The sequence below is a fragment of the Nerophis lumbriciformis genome, linkage group LG12 (genome assembly GCF_033978685.3).
Source record: "Nerophis lumbriciformis linkage group LG12, RoL_Nlum_v2.1, whole genome shotgun sequence".
Classification (NCBI taxonomy): Eukaryota; Metazoa; Chordata; class Actinopteri; order Syngnathiformes; family Syngnathidae; genus Nerophis; species Nerophis lumbriciformis.
This window is the reverse complement of record NC_084559.2, coordinates 7,626,188-7,646,794: the sequence shown is the minus strand read 5'-3', so window position 1 is coordinate 7,646,794 and position 20,607 is coordinate 7,626,188. Positions and strand designations below refer to the sequence as shown.

Here is a 20,607-nt window from a genome sequence, read left to right as displayed (position 1 = left end):
AGCTGGACCCCCGACTTAAACAAGTTGAAAAACTTATTGGGGTGTTACCATTTAGTGGTCAATTGTTGGGAATATGTACTGTACTGTGCAATCTACTAATAAAAGTCTCAATCAATCAATCAATCAGCTGGTCTCCATGGCCAAAAGGCTCTTTTTTATACTTAACTAAATTGTCAGTTAATTGTGTTATCATCTTAGTCAAAGTGCCTTTGTTTTCATTAAATATCGTCCTGTTTTTTCTCAGAGAAATAAATAAATAAACATCTTCCAGCCTAGGGCGGGCACGGCTGACTCTGAGAGGGACGACTGTAGATTACCTTCAATAAACTCTCCATTTGACATCATTCTAAACTACAGAAGCAGTGTGCTTTTACTAGAATTATAGGTAAATAATCACAAATTTATTAATAAACAAATTGACTTTTATTATGAAGGGCCAATTGGAACAAAATGAAACAAATCAATAATTACTTAAATGTGTCATTGATTAATTAAATAATTCATGAAATAATGAAATCGATAATTAATTAAATCGTGAAGTGTAGTTTTGACCTTTAAAATCAACAAGCAGCACTGTTGCACTGTTTCTATGCCACATCAACGTGGAATGCACTCCCAACAGGTGTAAAAGAAAGGGCATCTCTATATCCTCCTTCAAAACCGCAATAACAGTTCACCTCCAGGTCGCTACAACCCTAAACTAACACCCTCCCCGGATTGTTAATAATCAAATGTAAACAATCAAATGCAGATACTTTTTCTTATGCCTTCTGATCTCTCTCTCTCTCTCTCTCTCTCTCTCTCTCTCTCTCTCTCTCTCTCTCTCTCTCTCTCTCTCTCTCTCTCTCTCTCTCTCTACCCACTACTTGCTGTCCATATCCTACCAAGTCAGACCTACACTGTTCCAATATCCATTTCTCTGTTCTCAATTGTTGATGACTGATGATAACAACCAAACCTACGGCCCCCCCGCCCCCCTCCACACCCCGATTGTAAATAGTGTAAATAATTCAATGTGATTATCTTGTGTGATGACTGTATTATGATGATAGTATATATCTGATAGTATATATCTGTATCATAAATCAATTTAAGTGGACCCCGACTTAAAGAAGTGGAAAAACTTATTGGGGTGTTACCATTTAGTGGGCAATTGTACGGAATATGCAGGCCCGGCCCTAACCAATCTGGCGCACTAGGCAAGATTTTAGGTGGCGCCCCCCCCCCCCCCACATCGGCAGTGAAGTGTATATACTCACAAGAAACCGAATAGCTTTGTCTTTGACCTTTTTTTTTTTACTTACAACTATACCTATATAAAGGGGTGGAAAAGTGACTATTACCTGCAGGGCAAACATTAGCTAACCAGAAGGCAATAATGTAAACAAAAAACACCTGCTTAAAAGATCTAATACAAATGTCCCTGAGGAATGTAAGGTGGGAGTACTGTAATTACCTAACGTTACATTATTATTTTCCATAACAATTTAGCCCCCTCCACAATATTAACCCGACGTTAAAACAGAACTAGCTATTTATTGATTAGCCGAATCATGTAACATTAGCTTAATGCTAAAAAGCCAGCTACTATTACATTCTGTAACAGTTATCATTTATTTATTTAACAGACAAATAATTTCATGTAGGCTAACGTTACCTACCTGCTACCTCTGTCTTTTTCTCGTTTCTCCTCCTCTTCTTTTCTCTTTTTTCTTCCCTGGGCACCTGACAGTTTTGGCCGTTTTGACATCTTGTGTTGATTTTCTGATGTGGTGACGTCCAAAAAGAGTCATGATACGGGAAGGGAGGGGGCGCACCGTGCGGGGGGAGGGGGGGCGCGTAATGTTGTAACAAATAATATTTCTATTAAATAGGCTTTACTTTGCATTTTAATTAACGTGGGATTATTTTTTATATTTAGAAATAATAGTACCAACTTTTTTTTTTTTTTTTTTTCCCCAACATTTGTGGCACTGGCGTGGCGCCCCCTGATGGACGGCGCCCTTAGCATTTGCCTATACGGCCTATGCCACGGGCCGGCCCTGGGAATATGTACTTCACTGTGCAACCTACTAATAAAAGTCTCAATCAATCAAAAGCGTCCATGAGTAAAACAACCTGGTTATAAACAGGCATAAAGTATCAAGTGTTGGCTGATAGTCATGTATTACGTTATCAAATATGATATCATTATTATTTTAAATATCATTATTCATCGTGTAGTTATCGTACGTCTGGCAACGCCGTCACAATTATGCCCGATTCGGAATAATGTGGCTGAATATGCAAGCACATGATTGGCCAGACCAAAAGTGCCTCGGCCAATGAGCGGCGACCTTACTGGTGCGTCGCCTCCAACAGCCTGAGACGCTCCTTTTGCACGAAGAACAACAAAAAAAAGGGCTGATGGATCGATTAAGTTAACTTGTACTCCATGTTTACTCCTTGTTGCCGTGTTTATCCACTACACTTAAATAACCTTGATGTTGTAATGGCTGTCCAGGAGGAAATGAATGGTAAGTGTGCTCTATAGTCGAAGTACAGCACTAAATGAGCACTAGCTCGCCAAATGTCTGCCAACATGTGCCTGGCGGATATTTCAGCTCCATCCTTCCTATTACGTCCGATTAACACTTCATATAAATATAACACCACTACAAAAATATCATTGTTTTTTCTCATTAGGCTTTTATTTTGGTGTCCCGTAGCAGAGCTAAGCTAACTATCATGCTACACAGTACTTTCATTGACGATCTTTCACCTTTTGTTGTACATGTTGTACTTTTGTTCCTATTGTGATTACAAACATGTTGTACTTTTGATCCTATTGTGATGACAAACATGTTGTACTTTTGATCCTATTGTGATGACAAACATGTTGTACTTTTGATCCTATTGTGATTACAAACATGTACTTTTGATCCTATTGTGATTACAAACATGTTGTACTTTTGATCCTATTGTGATGACAAACATGTTGTACTTTTGATCCTATTGTGATTACAAACATGTACTTTTGATCCTATTGTGATTACAAACATGTTGTACTTTTGATCCTATTGTGATGACAAACATGTTGTACTTTTGAATCTATTGTGATGACAAACATGTTGTACTTTTGATCCTATTGTGATGACAAACATGTTGTACTTTTGATCCTATTGTGATGACAAACATGTACTTTTGAACAGATCCAGCCAAGACGCAGTGAGAGAACATGTGGATGGTCTGCTTTCAGCCAGGACATCATCTTTGATATAAAAATGGTAAGGTGGTCTATTGCAATTGTGCAGTCCCATTGTTTGTTGGTGTTTGTTTGTTTATTTGAAGGACAATGTGCAGTTTCATTAAGAAGATGGCTGCACCAGATTTAGCACCATGCTAATTTCAATCTGTAGTCCTTTTATGGTGCATCTAACATCCACAATTAAATTACACAAGATAGAAAATACACAACAATGTTGAAATTGCATAATGATAAACAATTTAAAGTACAAGTACATTACATAAAGGGTCTCAATCAATCAAAGTTTATTTATATAGCCCTTAATCACAAGTGTCTCAAAGGGCTGCACAAGCCACAACGACATCCTCGGCTCAGATTCCACATCAGGGCAAGGAAAAACTCACCCCATTGGGATACAATGAGAATTATTGGACCCCCTATGCGGGCGACCGGTGCAATGGACGTCGAGTGGATCGAGTTAATAGTGTGAGAGTCCAGTCCATAGTGGATCTATTTAATAGTGTGAGAGTCCAGTCCATAGTGGATCTAACATAATAGTGCGAGAGTCCAGTCCATAGTGGATCTATTTAATAGTGTGAGAGTCCAGTCCATAGTGGATCTAGCATAATAGTGTGAGAGTCCAATCCATAGTGGATCTAACATAATAGTGTGAGAGTCCAGTCCATAGTGGATCTAACATAATAGTGTGAGAGTCCAGTCCATAGTGGATCTAACATAATAGTGTGAGAGTCCAGTCCATAGTGGATCTAACATAATAGTGTGAGAGTCCAGTCCATAGTGGATCTAACATAATAGTGTGAGAGTCCAGTCCATAGTGGATCTAGTTAATAGTGTGAGAGTCCAGTCCATAGTGGATCTAGTTAATAGTGTGAGAGTCCAGTCCATAGTGGATCGAGTTAATATTGTGAGAGTCCAGTCCATAGTGCATCTAGTTAATAGTGTGCGAGTCCAGTCCATAGTGGATCTAGTTAATAGTGTGAGAGCCCAGTCCATAATGGATCTAGTTAATAGTGTGAGAGTACAGTCCATAGTGGATCTAGTTCATAGTCTAAGAGTCCAGTCCATAGTGGATCTAGTTCATAGTGTCAGAGCCCAGTCCATAATGGATCTAGTTAATAGTGTGAGAGTCCAGTCCATAGTGGATCTAGTTCATAGTGTGAGAGTCCAGTCCATAGTGGATCTAGTTCATAGTGTGAGAGTCCAGTCTTTAGTGGATCTAGTTAATAGTGTGTGAGAGTCCAGTCCATAATGGATCTAGTTAATAGTGTGATAGTCCAGTCTATAGTGGATCTAACATAATAGTGTGGGAGTCCAGTCCATAGTGGATCTAACATAATAGTGTGGGAGTCCAGTCCATAGTGGATCTAACATAATAGTGTGAGAGTCCAGTCCATAGTGGATCTAACATAATAGTGTGGGAGTCCAGTCCATAGTGGATCTAACATAATAGTGTGAGAGTCCAGTCCATAGTGGATCTAACATAATAGTGAGAGTCCAGTCCATAGTGGATCTAACATAATAGTGTGAGAGTCCAGTCCATAGTGGATCTAACATAATCGTGTGAGAGTCCAGTCCATAGTGGATCTAAAATAATAGTGTGAGAGTCCAGTCCATAGTGGATCTAACATAATAGTGAGAGTCCAGTCCATAGTGGAACTAACATAATAGTGTGAGAGTCCAGTCCATAGTGGATCTAACATAATAGTGAGAGTCCAGTCCATAGTGGATCTAACATAATAGTGAGAGTCCAGTCCATAGTGGATCTAACATAATAGTGTGAGAGTCCAGTCCATAGTGGATCTAACATAATAGTGTGAGAGTCCAGTCCATAGTGGATCTAACATAATAGTGAGAGTCCAGTCCATAGTGGATCTAACATAATAATGTGAGAGTCCAGTCTATAGTGGATCTAACATAATAGTGAGAGTCCAGTCCATAGTGGAACTAACATAATAGTGTGAGAGTCCAGTCCATAGTGGATCTAACATAATAGTGAGAGTCCAGTCCATAGTGGGAACAGCAGGGGATCATCTTGAGTGGAGACAAGTCAGCAGTGCAGAGACGTCATCAACTGATGCACAGATGAGTGGTCCACCCCGGGTCCTGACTTTGGACAGCTAGCGCATCATCTGTGGTCACCTAATAACCTCTCCACGTAGGAGAGTGGGGCAGAGCAGAAAAGAGATGGCAGATCAACTGGTCAAAAAGGGGGGTCTAATTAAAGGCTAGTGTATACAAATGAGTTTTAGGTTTGGAACTTGAATGCTTCTACTGAGGTAGCATTTCTAACTGTTACTGCTAGAACATTCCAGAGTACTGGAGCCCCAATAGAAAACACTCTATAGCCCGCAGACTTTTTAGGGGCTCTGGAAGTCACTAATAAGCTGGGGTTCTTAGAACACTGATTTTTCTGCTGGGACATATGGTGCAATACAATCAGCAAGATAGGATGGAGCTTGACCCTTTAATATTGTATACCTAAGTAGTAAAACCTTAAAGTGGCATTTTAAGTGCACAGGAAGCCAGTGCAGGTGAGCCAGTATAGTTACTTAAAGGTATATATGTATATAAAGGTATATACAGTATAGGCGTAATATGATCAAACTTTCTTGTTCTTGTCAAAAGTCTAGCAGTCGCATTTTGTACCAACTGTAATCTTTTAATGCTAGACATAGGGAGACCCCAAAATAATACGTTACAGTAATCGAGTTACGTGAGTTACAAATCAGTTAGTGGTCAAGTTACAGTATTTTAGCAGCTTCATTTAAAGTGCAGAAGTTTATAACGTGCAGCAGTTTTGATCAAAGTCCACATACAGTGCAGTAGCCATCAGATGACACCCATAAGGGTATCATTCAATAGCCATATACCCCATTAGTACTGCATACGTAAAAAAGTTGACGATGTTGCAAGATTGGAATGGTACTCTGGTGGCCATCAGACTGCTCCCGCCAGGGTATCATCTGATGGTCAACTACCTGCCTGGTATTGCTAATGTGAGCAGGACTGCTGGTCTAAAAGCCAGTCTTTGACTGCTTGTGAGAAGCTGTGAAAACTAGAGTTGTTCTTAGATTGTCTCGGAGACCATTCCATTCTTTGATGGCTCGGTATGAAAAGTCTGATTGGGAGAAGGCAGACTTTCTTTTTGGAACATGACAGTCACCCCTGGATACAGACCTTAACACTCTGCTTGTTAATTGCGAGCGTAGCTGTACAGGTTTTTAAGGAAGTAGGAGCTGCATCATTTAAGATCTTATGTACACAAACGTCTGACTTTTACCAGTCTTATAGCTTTTTCCATTGTTGTTGTTTTTTACAGATTCGGATCGCAGCATTGAATGCCACATCCACAGCTGCAGATGAGTCTCAAGACCCCCTGAGAAGTAAAAAAAGTAGAACAAAAGAGGCTCAGGTAGGGTAACTGTGAATCTAGCCAAACAATGCCTGCTCAATGTACAGTCATGGACAAAAATATTGGCACCCCTGCATTTCTGTCAGATAATGCACCACTTCTCTCAGAAAAATGTTGAAATTACAAATGCTTTGGTATTCACATGTTTATTTTTTAGTTTGCATGGGAACAACACAAAAACAAACCAAAAAGCCAAATCTGATATTATTTTACACAGAACTCCAAAATTATTGGCACCTTTTCAAAATTGTAAGAAATAGTTGTAGTATAAGCATGTGATGCGCCTTTAATTTGTAATTAAACTCACCTGTAGCAGGTAGCAGGTGCTGGCAATATAGAAATCACACTTGCAGCCAGTTAAAATGGAGAAAAGTTGACTCAACCTTTGTGTTGTGTCAACCACACTGAGCACAGGGAAAAGAAAGAAGAGCAAACAACTCTCAGAAGATTTGAGAAGCAAGATTGTGGAAAAGCATGGACACTCTCAAGGCTCCAAGTCCATCTCCAGAGATCTAAATGTTCCTGTGTCTACCATGCGCTTTAAAGCCCATGGCACTGTAGCTAACCTCCCTGGACGTGGACGGAAGAGAAACATTGATGAAAGACTGCAACGAAGGATTGTTAGAATTGTGGATAAAGAACCTGGATCCACTTCCAAACAAATTCAAGCTGACCTGCAGACACAGGGTACAACAGTGTCAGCTCACACTATCATCTCAATGAAAAGGGACACTATGGTAGGAGACCCAGGAAGACCCCGCTGCTGACACAGAGACATAAAAAAGCAAGAATGGAGTTTGCAAAAACTTACCTGAGGAAGCCAAAATCCTTCTGGGGGAACGTCCTGTGGACAGATGAGACTAAAGTGGAGCTTGTTGGTAAAGCACATCATCACTCGGTTTACAGAAAACAAAACGAGGCCTTTTAAAGAAAAGAACACCATACCTACAGTCAAACATAGTGGAGGTTCACTGATGTTTTGCTGCTTCTGGTACTGGATGCCTTGACTGTGTGCATAGCATCATGAAATCTGAGGACTACCAAATAATTTTTGGGCATGATGTAGGACCCAGTGTCAGAAAAGCTGGGTCTCCGTCAGAGGTGATGGGTCTTCCAGCAGGACAACGTCCCAAAGCATACTTCAAAAAGCACACAAATGGCTTAAGACAAAGAGCTGGAGAGTTCTGAAGTGGCCATCAATGAGTCCAGATATAAATCCCACAGAACATCTGTGGAGAGATCTAAAAACAGCAGTTGGGAGAAGGAACCCTTCAAATCTGAGAGACCTGAAGCAGTTTGCAAAAGAAGAGTGGTCCAACATTCCAGGGATGTTACAGGAAGCGATTGACTTCAGTTATTTTTTTCCAAAGGGTTTGCTACCAAATAGTAAGTTGAGGGTGCCAACATGTTTGTCCAGTGCATTTTTGGAGTTCTGTGTAAACTATCAGATTTGGCTTTTTTGTGTTGTTTCAATGCAAACAAAAGAAATAAACGTGAATACCAAAGCATTTGTCATTTCAGCAATTTTCTGGGAGAAGTGGTGCATTATCTGACAGAAATGCAGGCGTGCCAATATTTTTGGCCTTGACTTTAGCTGATATTTTGCTGATGGTATTCTGATATCTTCTCAGGAAGCGGAAGCGTTTGCTTTGTACCACAAAGCTTTAGATCTGCAGAAACATGACAAGTTTGAGGAGTCTGCTGAGGCATATCATGAGCTGCTTAAAACGCCACTCCTCAAAGAGGTAAAGTGTTATACAACAGGGCTGCACGATTATTCCACATCAAATCGCCTTTTTTTCCCTCCGCCATCAACGACATTTGAGTGACAGACATTTTTGCCAATCAGAATTGTTGAGCCTCGTGTTTGTTCATCTCTCGTTCATTCTTTGCATCGCTCTCAGCACCTGAGCGCATTTATTAACAGTAGAATGAATTGAAAACAGTGAGCGCTCTTTTCAGTCATTCCTAGTCTTTGTCTGGGTGGGCGTAGAGCAGGAAGCCATCTTTACACACACGGGAAGAACGTACTCACGACACACCGTAAACTAGCAACAATTGGCAGGGGAAAAAATATGATTACAAAGCCAAATGCATACCTGCCAACTACTCCGGTTTTCCCGTAATTAGTACAGTTTTCATCAACCTATTCCGGGTTACGGTTGCAGTGATAAAAAATACGGTTTTTCATTAATTAAAAAAAAAATTTTTTTTTTAAAGTTTTATTCACGAAATCGCGTAACAACAATGACAATCGACACTGCTTCCCGTAACTTCCTATCGAGCCATTCCGAATGCCTTGCGCGAGGCTATTTATAGCACCGCTGCCAAGCACGAGGCACCAGTTGCCATTGTTTCCAAACGAGCGAACGATCATGGAATCAGCCGGAGAAAAATCGCAAACGAGTCTTAAACCGAAAAGAAAACTGCAGTCATTCCGTGAAGAATATTCAAAAGCCTATTCGGGAATAATTATCCGTTCCAAAAAGGGTGAAAACTATGCGAATTGCACCTTGTGCAGACAAGATTTTTCGATCGGACACGGAGGAATTAGCGATGTAAAAGACCACGTTGGGACAAAAAAACACAAGTCTAATGCCGTTGCTAAATTTGGATTTTAGCCACAAAAAGGTAATGACACCAATGTTATCTATTGGAATTGTTTAGTACTGTTATACTGTTAAAAGTGTTTATACTATTTATGCTTTCAAGTCCAAGTTGAAGAAATCTTGTTAAATGTTGACAGCATAACTACCAAAATACAGAAGTATGTCCTTAATATTTTTGCAGTGCTATTTCTGTTGAAAAGTTCAAATGATTACATTAGAGATGTGATGTGCCACTTTTCAAGTGTCTGATGGCTTCAATTAATTTTCAATAATTTTTCATATTTTGAATTCTTTTGAAAGGCTTACAAAAAAACTACATTTGAATTGTAATTCCATGCTATTGACAGGACTATTAATTTTAATGAAGTTACCGGTAGCTTACCATGTTTACAGTATGATAATTGTGATAGAAATGTGAATTTTAGGCACAGAATATTTTTTACAATTGAACAAGGCAGTAGATTATACAAGCTTGGACAGAAAGTTAATAATGACACCAATTTTTTTTTTTTATGGAATTGTTTAGTACTGTTTTACCATTTGTTTACTGTAAAAAGTGTTTATACTGTTTATACTTTCAATTAACAAATTGAAGTCTTGTGAAAGGTTGACAGGATAACTGGCATTAACTGTCAAAATAATTTCAAACTATTGAAGTTAGCTTACAGAATAAACATGTCAATTAACCCATATGATTTTTGCTGTAATATTTTTGTTTTGAAAAGTCACTGTGACTGATAGAAAAGTGATGGTTTTAGCAACATTTTAACCTGTCTGAATGCAATCAATCATTTTGCGGCCCCTGGACCCTGGCTACTAGGTTTTTCTGATTTCAAAAGTTGGCAGGTATGCAAATGTCCAATTGTGGGTAAATTTCAGCTTCAAATTGGATGGGCACTGGTGCGGCATGGCTCGGTTGGTAAAGTGGCAAGTTGAGAATCCCAGAATCGATCCCTGCTTCCGCCTGTCGTTGTCAGTAAAGCTCTTTAAATCTCTAGAGAATATCTAAATATCAGCCCATCAACACAGACAAAGGAGCGAGAATGCCGTGATCACGTGATGGTAATAACCAAATAGACAACATCCGACCTACTTTTTCAAACTGGGAAAAAATGCACTTTAAGATGTTCAATATTTACAAACTCAGGGAGAAGTCTCTGGATACAGGAAGGCTTTGATGCAAAAACCCAAACAATTTTAAATAGGAGCCAATAGTAGTTTTTGCTTTTGTTTAGTTATTGTGTGCTTGCCACTTTATGTTGTTAAATGAATTCTTTGTAGCAAACTAGCATTCAAAACAGCATATTTAATCATCTTATTTACAATAATACTAGCAAATTCAAAAATGTAATACGATCAGCTTTATACAATTGTGTGTTTTACTTTAGTTACTTGCTATAAAGAATTTTCAGTTATATCATCTGTTGCCAAAGTATCGGATCAGATCTGAATCTATAAACTCGGATCAGGATTGAAGGCCAAACATGTTGATCAGGCCATCCCAAGTGTTTATGAGCGAGGGCGAACAAGTAGCGGTTAATCTATTTCTCCAAATGTATCTGTGGCGGGCCGTCACAAATAAATGAATGGTCTTAAAGAATCTCTCTCATTTCAGGCTATGCCCTCTGAAGATCAGAACATGGGTCTCAAGCATCCCGGACTGATGTTGAAGTACTCCACGTTTAAAAACTTGGCCAGTATGACTGCGTCTCGAGATGACCTTGACACTGCAATGGAGTTTTATTTAGAGGTCAAACATGAAAGCATCTGCAACTGACTCACTGTGAAATTGTTCCTACTCTGTTTATAAACGTGTTTGTCCTTTTTGTAGGCAGTTTTGTTGGATTCCACTGATGTGAACATGTGGTACAAAATAGGCCAAGTGGCCGTGCGGCTATTGCGTATTCCTCTAGCTCGCCACGCTTTTGAGGAGGGATTGCACTGTAACCCGGACCACTGGCCATGCCTGGACAACCTGATCACTATTCTCTACACACTCTGTGACTACACCTGTATGTAAAACATCTTAGCTGTCTAATTGGTTACTTCAATATTAATAATCATCCTTGTGAATATCTCCAGGTTGTTTATACTTCATCAGCAAAGCCCTTGAAAAGGATCGTTGTTACACTAAAGGCCTGGTGTTAAAAGAGAAAATCTTTGAGGAACAGGCCGGTCTTAAAAGGGACACAATGCAGATGTTCAAAAGATGGTGACTATCTTAACCTGTTAAAAAAAACCAAGAATGACATTGACAGTGTGTGTGTTTTGGCAGTGACATGTCTGTTCACTATGTGGAAGTGGAGGAAGAGGAACGCAAATCCATTGTGGAAGAAGCGCTGGATTTACGGAAACGCAGACAGGCTCTTTCTTACACAGAACCCACCCCTGATCTTGTCCTGATTAAGCCCATCCTCTGTCTCTCGTAAGTTAAACATTTTTCTCTTTCCTGTTTTTGTTGGAATTACATTTGTTAACTAAAATGTTGGCCTGGATCGCTGAAAAATGTAACAAAAAAGAACACTTTATTTATCTGTTTTTGATAGGGTCCTTGCACAATACATATATTGCATAGACCACATGTGTCTACAAGCTCATTTTCATCTGTTGTCCCCTAGCAAAAGCAAAGTGACAGCAGGTTCAAATACATTTACCAATAAAATCTAAAATACAGCTTTTTTTTTTTAAAAATACCTAAACATTAAGAGAGCATCAGCAGAAAGATTAGATCAACAACAGCTCAATAGACATACACATGATATACTTACGTGTTCATTGTTGTAGATTTTAGGTATAAGATTTGATTTACACCGTAAAACTTGGCTTTTATCACTGTCAAGGTACCGAACTTCATACCTCGAGGACCATTGGTATTCAACGATCCTTCCAACAACAACCAACACTTTAGACAAGCTAAATACTGTAAGTTGGGGGTCCCCCACCACTAAAATTTAGTTTGGGGGTCCTTAGCCTGGAAAACGTTGAAGACTCTTGGTTAATATTGTTTATATCTTAAGATATTTGGTTTGTGAGAATTCTTGGCCATTCATCCAGGAGAATTTCTGTAAGGTCAAAATTCACTGACTAACTCACAGTCTCTGTTGTCGTTCATTCCCATTGTGTGTTGTGTAGGTCACTGATAGATTCAGTTAGGACACAGGTGGCACAGATTTGGCCCGCCACATCATTTTTTTATGTTACGCGAAAGCCTGGAAATAATGTCTAATAAGCAAAGTACTTTTCTTACTAAATGTACTCTTTTGTTCCATTGTGACATAACAAATTGCTTATCTTTTATACTTTGATAGGATCTAATAATGCAAATACTTAAATATCTGCTTTACTCATTATTTCAAAGCAATTATCCATCAAATTGTACAGTGTCAAAATGACATTTTACCGTAAAATACATTTACTGTTTTTTTCCATTTATCATAATCCACCGTAAAAACAATAACCTTAGATTTTACCGTAAAAAACAGTGGTACACTTTTTCCATTTAAAGTAAAAAAACAACTAATTCTGGCCTTTTTTTACTGTAATTACAAATGAGGCAAATCCTTATACATTTATATTCATATATTATTCACTGTTACAAACGGACCTCTTAGGGCAGCCATAAATGCAATGTGGCACTCAATGAAAATGAGTTTGACACCCCGGATTTAAGAGGTGTTATGTGTTTCTTTCATTTTGTCCATTTCTAATAATGTATTTCAGGAAATGTGTTCTTATTTCAACATTTGCCTGGTCAGACCATTTAACCTGACGCGGGGCTCTTGCTTCAACACAGGTGGAGGCATGTTGGTGAAAGTCTTGTGGCAATGTACAGATATCAGACCACATGTGGGCCTCCACGATTGAGTCTTGGCCGCAGGATTGACTTGTCATCGTACCAGGATGCCAACTTCCTCCAAAACCTTCCTGAACCCAGCAGTCCCATCAGCACTGTCCAGCCAGCCGTGCTGAGCAGCAGCCCCAGCTCTTCTCAGCCAGCTACTGTCCTCCCTGAGCCATCAGCCCTCTCTCAACCTGACACACAAATTGCTGTTGTTGAAATCACTACGGCAGCTCCTTCTGTTGGTTAGTTCCAGAAATGACTTTAGACATACATTAAGAAAACAAAATAAATTTTTAGTATACATTGTACTTTTTAAGATGGGTCCTCCACATTTGTATTTCCAGCTATGGACGTTTCTCTGTCAGACAAGGCAAAGAAAGTGCCAAAGAAGAAACGTGCAGTAGAAGATATTGTTGAGACGGCCAAGAGACGCTCGGCGCGTGTCCGTAACACAAAATGCAAAAAGGAAGAGAAGATTGATTTTCAGGAATTACTTTATAAGTACCTTCCTTCCAGGTAGATTTCCTAGTTGTATGTGTGTTGTTTAGTATTGTTTGTAGTTGTATCGATTGGTATTTGTCTGTTTTGCTGATGCAACAAATGATTCCTCTTATAATTGAATTACAAAACCATGCGCTGGTTTCTCATAGGCTAAAGAAGTTTGATCCTGATAATGAAGATGAAAGTCTAAGTAATCTTGAGACAGAGTGTGATGGGAAGGAGGCCATGCAGCCTATTCATGGCAGCTGCCTGCCACTTGATGCAGTTGAATACATGGAATCTGGTACACTCCAACTTAAAAGAAGTTTATTCAAAGTATGCGTGTCTGTCTTTTGACAAATAATGCCTTTTTCTTTGTAGAGCAACAGGATGTTCATAAGTTCCTTCTCAGAAGTTTGGCCAACGGAGGAATACTGGACCTGATGTTATGTTATCTGAAAGCGGTGGGTCAGAAGTTCATGGAGAAGTGGCCACCTGGTCTGACTGCTGTGGTGCTGGAGGTCTATCGGTCCTGGAGGAAGCACAGCTGTGGTCTTCCTAACCCCTTGTTTCGGGACTGCAGTAACCAGCATATCCGGGTAAACATTTTTAAAATACATATTTTCATCTCTTGTATCCCATACCATAATTCAGATTCTCATGAGCATTCAGTTTGTATTTATTTTACTGGTAAATCTACAATTTTGTGATCGCAATTATTACATTCTAATATGTCTGTTTCTTGTACAGGAAATGTTGGAAATGAGCTTGGCTTGTATGGAATTGCAGTTGGAGCAATGGTCGCACAATAAAGGCAAGACAGGTGGGTTCTGCCAGTGTCATATATTGAGGCAACCAAATTTAGATTTTTAATATGTTAATGTCACCTTTTTTACCCCTCAAAATTTCAGTGTCTAACAGATCTGTGCATTTTGACTACAAACAATATTTTGGATCGGTGTTTCCCACAGGACTGCAATCTATTTGTTCGGTTGGGTTGGGTCATCTGATTTGCACAATTGTCCATCGCGCAAGTGCATATAATCTTCACTGATGAAAACAATACAAGTACCGTATTTTCCGCACCATAAGCCGCCCCGTGTTATAAGCCGCGCCTTCAATGAACGGCATATTTCAAAACTTTGTCCACCTATAAGCCGCCCCGTGTTATAAGCCGCATCTAACTGCGCTACAGGGAATGTCAAAAAAACAGTCAGATAGGTCAGTTAAACTTTAATAATATATTGAAAACCAGCGTTCTAACAACTCTGTTCACTCCCAAAATGTACGGTAATGTGCAAATGTGCAATCACAAACATAGTAAAATTCAAAATAGTGCAGAGCAATAGCAATAACTTAATGTTGCTCGAACGTTAATGTCACAACACACAAAATAAACATAACACTCACTTTCTGAAGTTATTCTTCATTCATAAATCCCTCGAATTCTTCTCCTACGGTGTCCGAATTAAAAAGTTGGGCGAATTACGGGATCCAAAATGGCCGGCTCCGTCTCGTCGAAGTCATCAGAGTCAGTGTCGCTGTTGTTTTTCCAGCAGTTCCGTGAATCCTGCCTTCCGGAAAGCTCGGACCACAGTTGAGACCGAAATATCCGCCCAGGCATTTACGATCCACTGGCAGATGTTGGCGTATGTCGTCCGGCGCTGTCTCCCTGTCTTAGTGAATGTGTGTTCGCCTTCGGTCATCCATTGTTCCCACGCCGTTCGCAGTCATGCTTTAAATGCCTTGTTGACACCAATATCGAGCGGTTGGAGTTCTTTGGTTAATCCACCCGGAATGACGGCGAGTGTTGTATTTGTGTGCTTCACTTGTTTTTTGACACCATCTGTGATGTGGGCGCGCATGGAGTCGTATATCAACATGGACGGAGCTGCGTGAAAAAAGCCACCCGGCCTCTTCGCGTAAACTTCCCTTAACCACTCGCTCATCTTTTCTTCATCCATCCATCCCTTCGAGTTAGCTTTTATGATGACGCCGGCTGGAAAGGTCTCTTTTGGCAAGGTCTTCCTTTTGAATATCACCATGGGTGGAAGTTTCTGGCCATTAGCATGGCAAGCTAGAACCACAGTGTGTCGCTTAGTAGGAGCCATTTTGTGGTCTTTACAGATGTAAACACACAAAGGAAATGAAACGTAATACCCGCGCGCTTCTTCTTCTATGGGGGCGGGTGCTTACCTTGGCGGGTGCTTACCTTGGCGTAGAAGAAGAAGCACTTCCTCTTCTACGGGGAAAAAAGATGGCGGCTGTTTACCGTAGTTGCGAGACCTAAACTTTATGAAAATGAATCTTAATATTAATCCATATATAAAGTGCACTGGGTTATAAGCCGCACTGTCAGCCTTTGAGTAAATTTGTGGTTTTTAGGTGCGGCTAATAGTGCGGAAAATACGGTAATACAAGTATGTTCAGAAATACTAAGGAAGTCGTTTTTTTTTTTTAATGTCACAAACAAAAAGAAGCTGTGAGAGGAGGAGAGGAGGCCACAGAAGGACATGTTTCTTGTTTAGAAGAGCATCTTTGAGAGGCTCTCAAAGTGTCTTATATCCCCAAAGAAAGACGCTAGATTTATTGATAGTCACTTTTTTCCTGAAAAACAGAATCTAGAGAGGTCTGAATACTCGCTACATATAGCAACAAAGTCACTAAGTTGGCAACACTATCTCTGTCAGAACAGTGTGTATGTGGCAGAGCTGGGTATTGGCAACAACTTCACAATACAATACAGTAACTATTGTATCAGATTGTTCACTGATACATTTAAAATGCAACTTATAATACAAGTTGTATATACTGTATGACGTATGTGAATGTCACTTTTTTGGTAGAGTGGCCGTGCCAGCAACTTGAGGGTTCCAGGTTCGATTCCCGCTTCCGCCATCCTAGTCACTGCCGTTGTGTCCTTGGTCAAGACACTTTACCCACCTGCTCCCAGTGCCACCCACACTGCTTTAAATGGAACTTACATATTGGGTTTCACTATGTAAAGCGCTTTGAGTCACTAGAGAAAAGCGCTATATAAATATAATTCACTTCACTTCACTTCACTTTAATGTAGAAAAAAGAAAGGCCCTTTACTTTTTAACTGCCAACAGATATTACATCACTACAAAAAGTTATCACAATATATTGCCATATGGATCATTTTCCCCGACCCAAGTATGAAGTGTGTAACAGCAGATTTATTGTAGGGAGTTTAAACCACAAGCTACATTCTAACGCAGTCCACACTTGATGGATTTATGAGCAAGAGCAAGAAATTAATTTTGAGGCAGTGAAAATATATCTGTGATGGGCCACCACAAATAAATGAATGTGTGGGAAATACTACAGGTAGTTTGCCGATGTTTTACTTTGAAAGGTTGTTAGTGTTGCAAGTTTGCCATAACATCTTTGTCCTTTTCAGTGTCTCCAAGAAGAAGCAGTACTGGTTCTTGCAATGACACAGATGAAAATGAATTCCCTGGGCAACATTTCCAGGCTGATTCATTGCTCCTAGCTTTAGGTTCATCCCAAAAAGATATTTTTGAGGACAGCTGGTTGGATGTCATGGTGCGTGTCTACTGGCTGAAGGCTCGATCCCTTGCCCTCCAGGTAGCTTGCTTGTTTTTTAACTTCTTGACCTTTACACTGCTCTCAAGCAGATATGAAAAGGATGTTTGTCTTCTCCCCCTTTTTAGGGAGACATGGACTTGGCCTTAGAGAGCTATGATGTCTGCACTGGGCTGTTGCAGAGCAAACCCAAGTCCCATGAAGGGAGACCTTATACAATCAAACTGCCAAATTTAAGGGTAGATGCAGCAATCTCTGTGGAAGAGGTCAGTGAAGTGTTTTATTGCCCACAAGATCTTTTATCCTTTATTTGAATTAAAAACAATTGTTGTCTGTTTCTATGAACAGATTGATAAAAGACTGAAGTCCCTAGAGCGCTGTCAGTCATTAGAGGAAATCCAGCGGCTTTTTGAATCAGATGACTTTGAGTCAGTTGTGCGCCTGTTGCAGCCCACTCTTAATTACGGCAGCAGGAGTAAACACTTGGAGTTTGTTAGTTCAGCACCAGAACGTCCTGCTCAGCTTCTGCTGCTTCAGGTTAGATGATCCTACAACTCTTAATTCAACATCAATGCATGTCTTATTCCATCATACATGTTATATTTTGGCACAGAATTCCCTGTTGAAGCTACAAGACTACCAGCAATGTCTGGAGTCAAGTGAGCTGGCTATAAATGAAGCCTTGCAGCAGCTCAACTCCTCTCCAAACAGTTCTGCACCTGCGAAGGAGGAATGGGTTAGCACCATTTCAAAGCTGCTGGACGGCGTTGAGGTCTGCTTCAATAAGGACTCAGAGCTCCTCAACAATGTCCCCCACTTCTCTAGTATGGCTCGACTGGCAAACAATCTAATTCAGGTTAGAAGAGTGCTAAAATATTATTAGTACATACTAATTGTATAAGAGGCTTGAGTTTGTCTTGGATGTTAATATATTTTGTGATTGTTTTTCAGCTGATTGACCTTAGCATGACTACTTCGGACGATCCAAAAGAACCTTATTTCTTCTCGGTGCTGCCATGGATTATTCTATATCGCATAATCAAACACGAAGAGGCTGCTTTTAACTGTATGCTTCAACAGCATATGACTGTAGGGGATGACGAAGGTTTGTGGAGTCCTTGTTCAAGTTTCCCTTGGTGCTTTGCCCTGCTAGCTGTTGCACAGTGAGTGACAGTGTTGACATGAATTTGTAGATGACTCAGACTCACCGATGCTGCCGTCCTCTCTGATGCTTTTGAACACTGCTCATGAGTATCTTGGCCGTCGCTCCCTGTGTTGCAGTTCAGATGGGGCACTACTTAAGTTTTTTGTAAGTCTCTTTTTGTACAAAACTCTTTGAGACTTCACATAACAATATGTCAATGTGACTTTATTATGTTGTGTTCATAGCCTTAACACATTTGACAACAATTTGATAGTATACCTACTTCCTTATAGGTTAATGTTTTGGAAAAAGAGTTTGCAGCCACTGCCAACACGGATTCTCATCCCTACAAAGAGGAGTTGGAGATGGCCTTAGAGCAGTGCTTTTTCTGCTTGTATGCCTACCCGAGTAAGAAGAGCAAGGCCCGCTTCCTTGAAGACCACTCATCACCACAGGTCAGACACTCCAGTCCTCAGACATCAGTACCTCCAGGAAATCGCAATGTCGCAGTTGCGGCAAATCATGCAAATACAAATGAATGAAATGTGTTGGAACATATACTGTTTAAAATGGTCAAACACTTTTCAAGCTCCAAACATACACAGAGAATGTCTGCAACTTCTCGACGACAGAGCAGACAGCAAACAATAAGGATGCCTATGGTGGTGTTTCTTTCTCTAAATATTACTACTAAGAATAGTCTGATCAGGGTTTTATGCTACAAGTACTGATAATCCATGACAATTTTTCATGTATTTATAGTGAGTGCTATTGACAGTTCAACAATATCAACACAATACTTAAAGTAGTTTCGTTTTCTCTTTTATTACATGTACTTGTTTGAGCAAAAAAAGTCAATAGTACGTAATAACTAAACAAAATCAAAAACTGATGTCTATTACTCATTTAAATCCTTTGGGTTTTGCCCTCTAAGTCCTCTTTTGTACAGGGAATTGTTCCTTAAATTTGTCTACATTAAATAAAACAAAAAAAAATATTTTGAGAAAATATCGACCTAATGTCTCTAATACTACTAATATACTGATACTACCCATGGTATCGTAATTGTAATATATGGATCGATCCACCCTCCCCATACATGTCGTTTACTTCATGTGACAATGCTGACACACCAACAGTTGCTGTCATATTATCCTCCCCTTAGATGCTTGTTATTCTACTTGTTCATTTTCTGTTATAGATTCAATGAGCTTCCATCTACACTTCTTAAAGGGGAACTGCACTTTTTCGGGAATGAACATTTAACAAAAAGCGATTAATGAATTAAATACTTTTAGAACCAGGTTGGAGGGAGGAAAAAACATTTCTATTGAATTGGTAATGGTATCAAATTACTAGATGAGAAATGGAACAAGACAAATTGACTTGCAGTTTTATGTGTGTTCGTACATCCTAATGAAAATGCCATACTATTTAGTGTTAGTGTTGTATTTTGTCATTTATGTATGCGGCCACTAGAGGGTGTCATTGGTTGGAAATGGATTTGAGGAGAACCCTTTGAAGTACTTACATAACACAGCTGTATGAGGTTTCCCCAAGAAATCCCACTACACTATAGTACTTACAGTGGCATTACAATAAATACTAATATCTGGTATTTGGAAATAATCCATGTGTTGCAGGTGGAGCTGCAATGGAGTGACACTCTTTTCATGTTCCAGTATTTTAAACCAAAGTCGCTGCCTGAGTTTGACAGCTACAAGACAAGCACCGTATCTGCAGATTTAGCTAATCTGTTGAGGAGGTTTGCAGGAATCGCCCCCTTAAGTAAAACTCCCACCCTCACCATGGATGAGGTAGCGGCCTACATCGAGGACAATACACACAAGGTCAGTTTGTCAAACAGTCCTAAACAATACTGTATAAATGGGATGCACTTTTCATTGATAGCTTTTGCGTAAAATGGTTCATACTGCTTGTATGAACCGTGCTGTTACGATAACTTAAGCAAGGGCAGGTAAAGTGCTGATAAAACAAAGAATAATTGTGTTGTATAAACAAATAGCATTCAACATAGCAGCAATAACAAAACAACACCAACGATTTTAAGCTTCCTCAAAAAGAAAATAGCATCTTGTGATTATGATAATGTCTTCAGCATGCGACTGTGAATTGTTCTTGTTTGCGGGTGACTCAGCCCTGCTGGTATCAAACAAGGACAAGTCACAGGTGGAGAAAATCCTCAGTGCTGAACTCTGTAGAACTTGCACCTGGCTCGCTGACAACAAGCTATCCATACACTTGGGTAAAACTGAATCCATCCTATTTGGGTCCCACATCAAC

General features: G+C 39.8%; 1 protein-coding gene across 5 annotated transcripts in view; it reads left to right on the top strand.

Moving 5' to 3' along the window:
- The first annotated feature begins 2,353 nt into the window (after positions 1 to 2,353).
- The window catches only part of cabin1 (calcineurin binding protein 1), an 82,281-nt gene continuing 64,027 nt past the window's right edge, over positions 2,354 to 20,607 (top strand). For all 5 annotated transcript variants that reach the window (XM_072914286.1, XM_072914287.1, XM_061985839.2 and 2 more), the window contains exons 1-21: positions 2,354 to 2,516; positions 3,192 to 3,266; positions 6,567 to 6,659; positions 8,291 to 8,404; positions 10,884 to 11,018; positions 11,100 to 11,280; positions 11,351 to 11,480; positions 11,544 to 11,693; positions 13,062 to 13,351; positions 13,454 to 13,625; positions 13,760 to 13,893; positions 13,971 to 14,188; positions 14,340 to 14,412; positions 17,014 to 17,201; positions 17,288 to 17,425; positions 17,508 to 17,696; positions 17,773 to 18,015; positions 18,111 to 18,264; positions 18,353 to 18,468; positions 18,597 to 18,758; positions 19,947 to 20,153. In XM_072914286.1, coding sequence (XP_072770387.1) covers positions 2,514 to 2,516; positions 3,192 to 3,266; positions 6,567 to 6,659; positions 8,291 to 8,404; positions 10,884 to 11,018; positions 11,100 to 11,280; positions 11,351 to 11,480; positions 11,544 to 11,693; positions 13,062 to 13,351; positions 13,454 to 13,625; positions 13,760 to 13,893; positions 13,971 to 14,188; positions 14,340 to 14,412; positions 17,014 to 17,201; positions 17,288 to 17,425; positions 17,508 to 17,696; positions 17,773 to 18,015; positions 18,111 to 18,264; positions 18,353 to 18,468; positions 18,597 to 18,758; positions 19,947 to 20,153 — 3,165 coding nt within the window. In that variant the 5' untranslated portion in view covers positions 2,354 to 2,513. The remainder of the gene's footprint in view (positions 2,517 to 3,191; positions 3,267 to 6,566; positions 6,660 to 8,290; positions 8,405 to 10,883; positions 11,019 to 11,099; positions 11,281 to 11,350; positions 11,481 to 11,543; positions 11,694 to 13,061; positions 13,352 to 13,453; positions 13,626 to 13,759; positions 13,894 to 13,970; positions 14,189 to 14,339; positions 14,413 to 17,013; positions 17,202 to 17,287; positions 17,426 to 17,507; positions 17,697 to 17,772; positions 18,016 to 18,110; positions 18,265 to 18,352; positions 18,469 to 18,596; positions 18,759 to 19,946; positions 20,154 to 20,607) is intronic.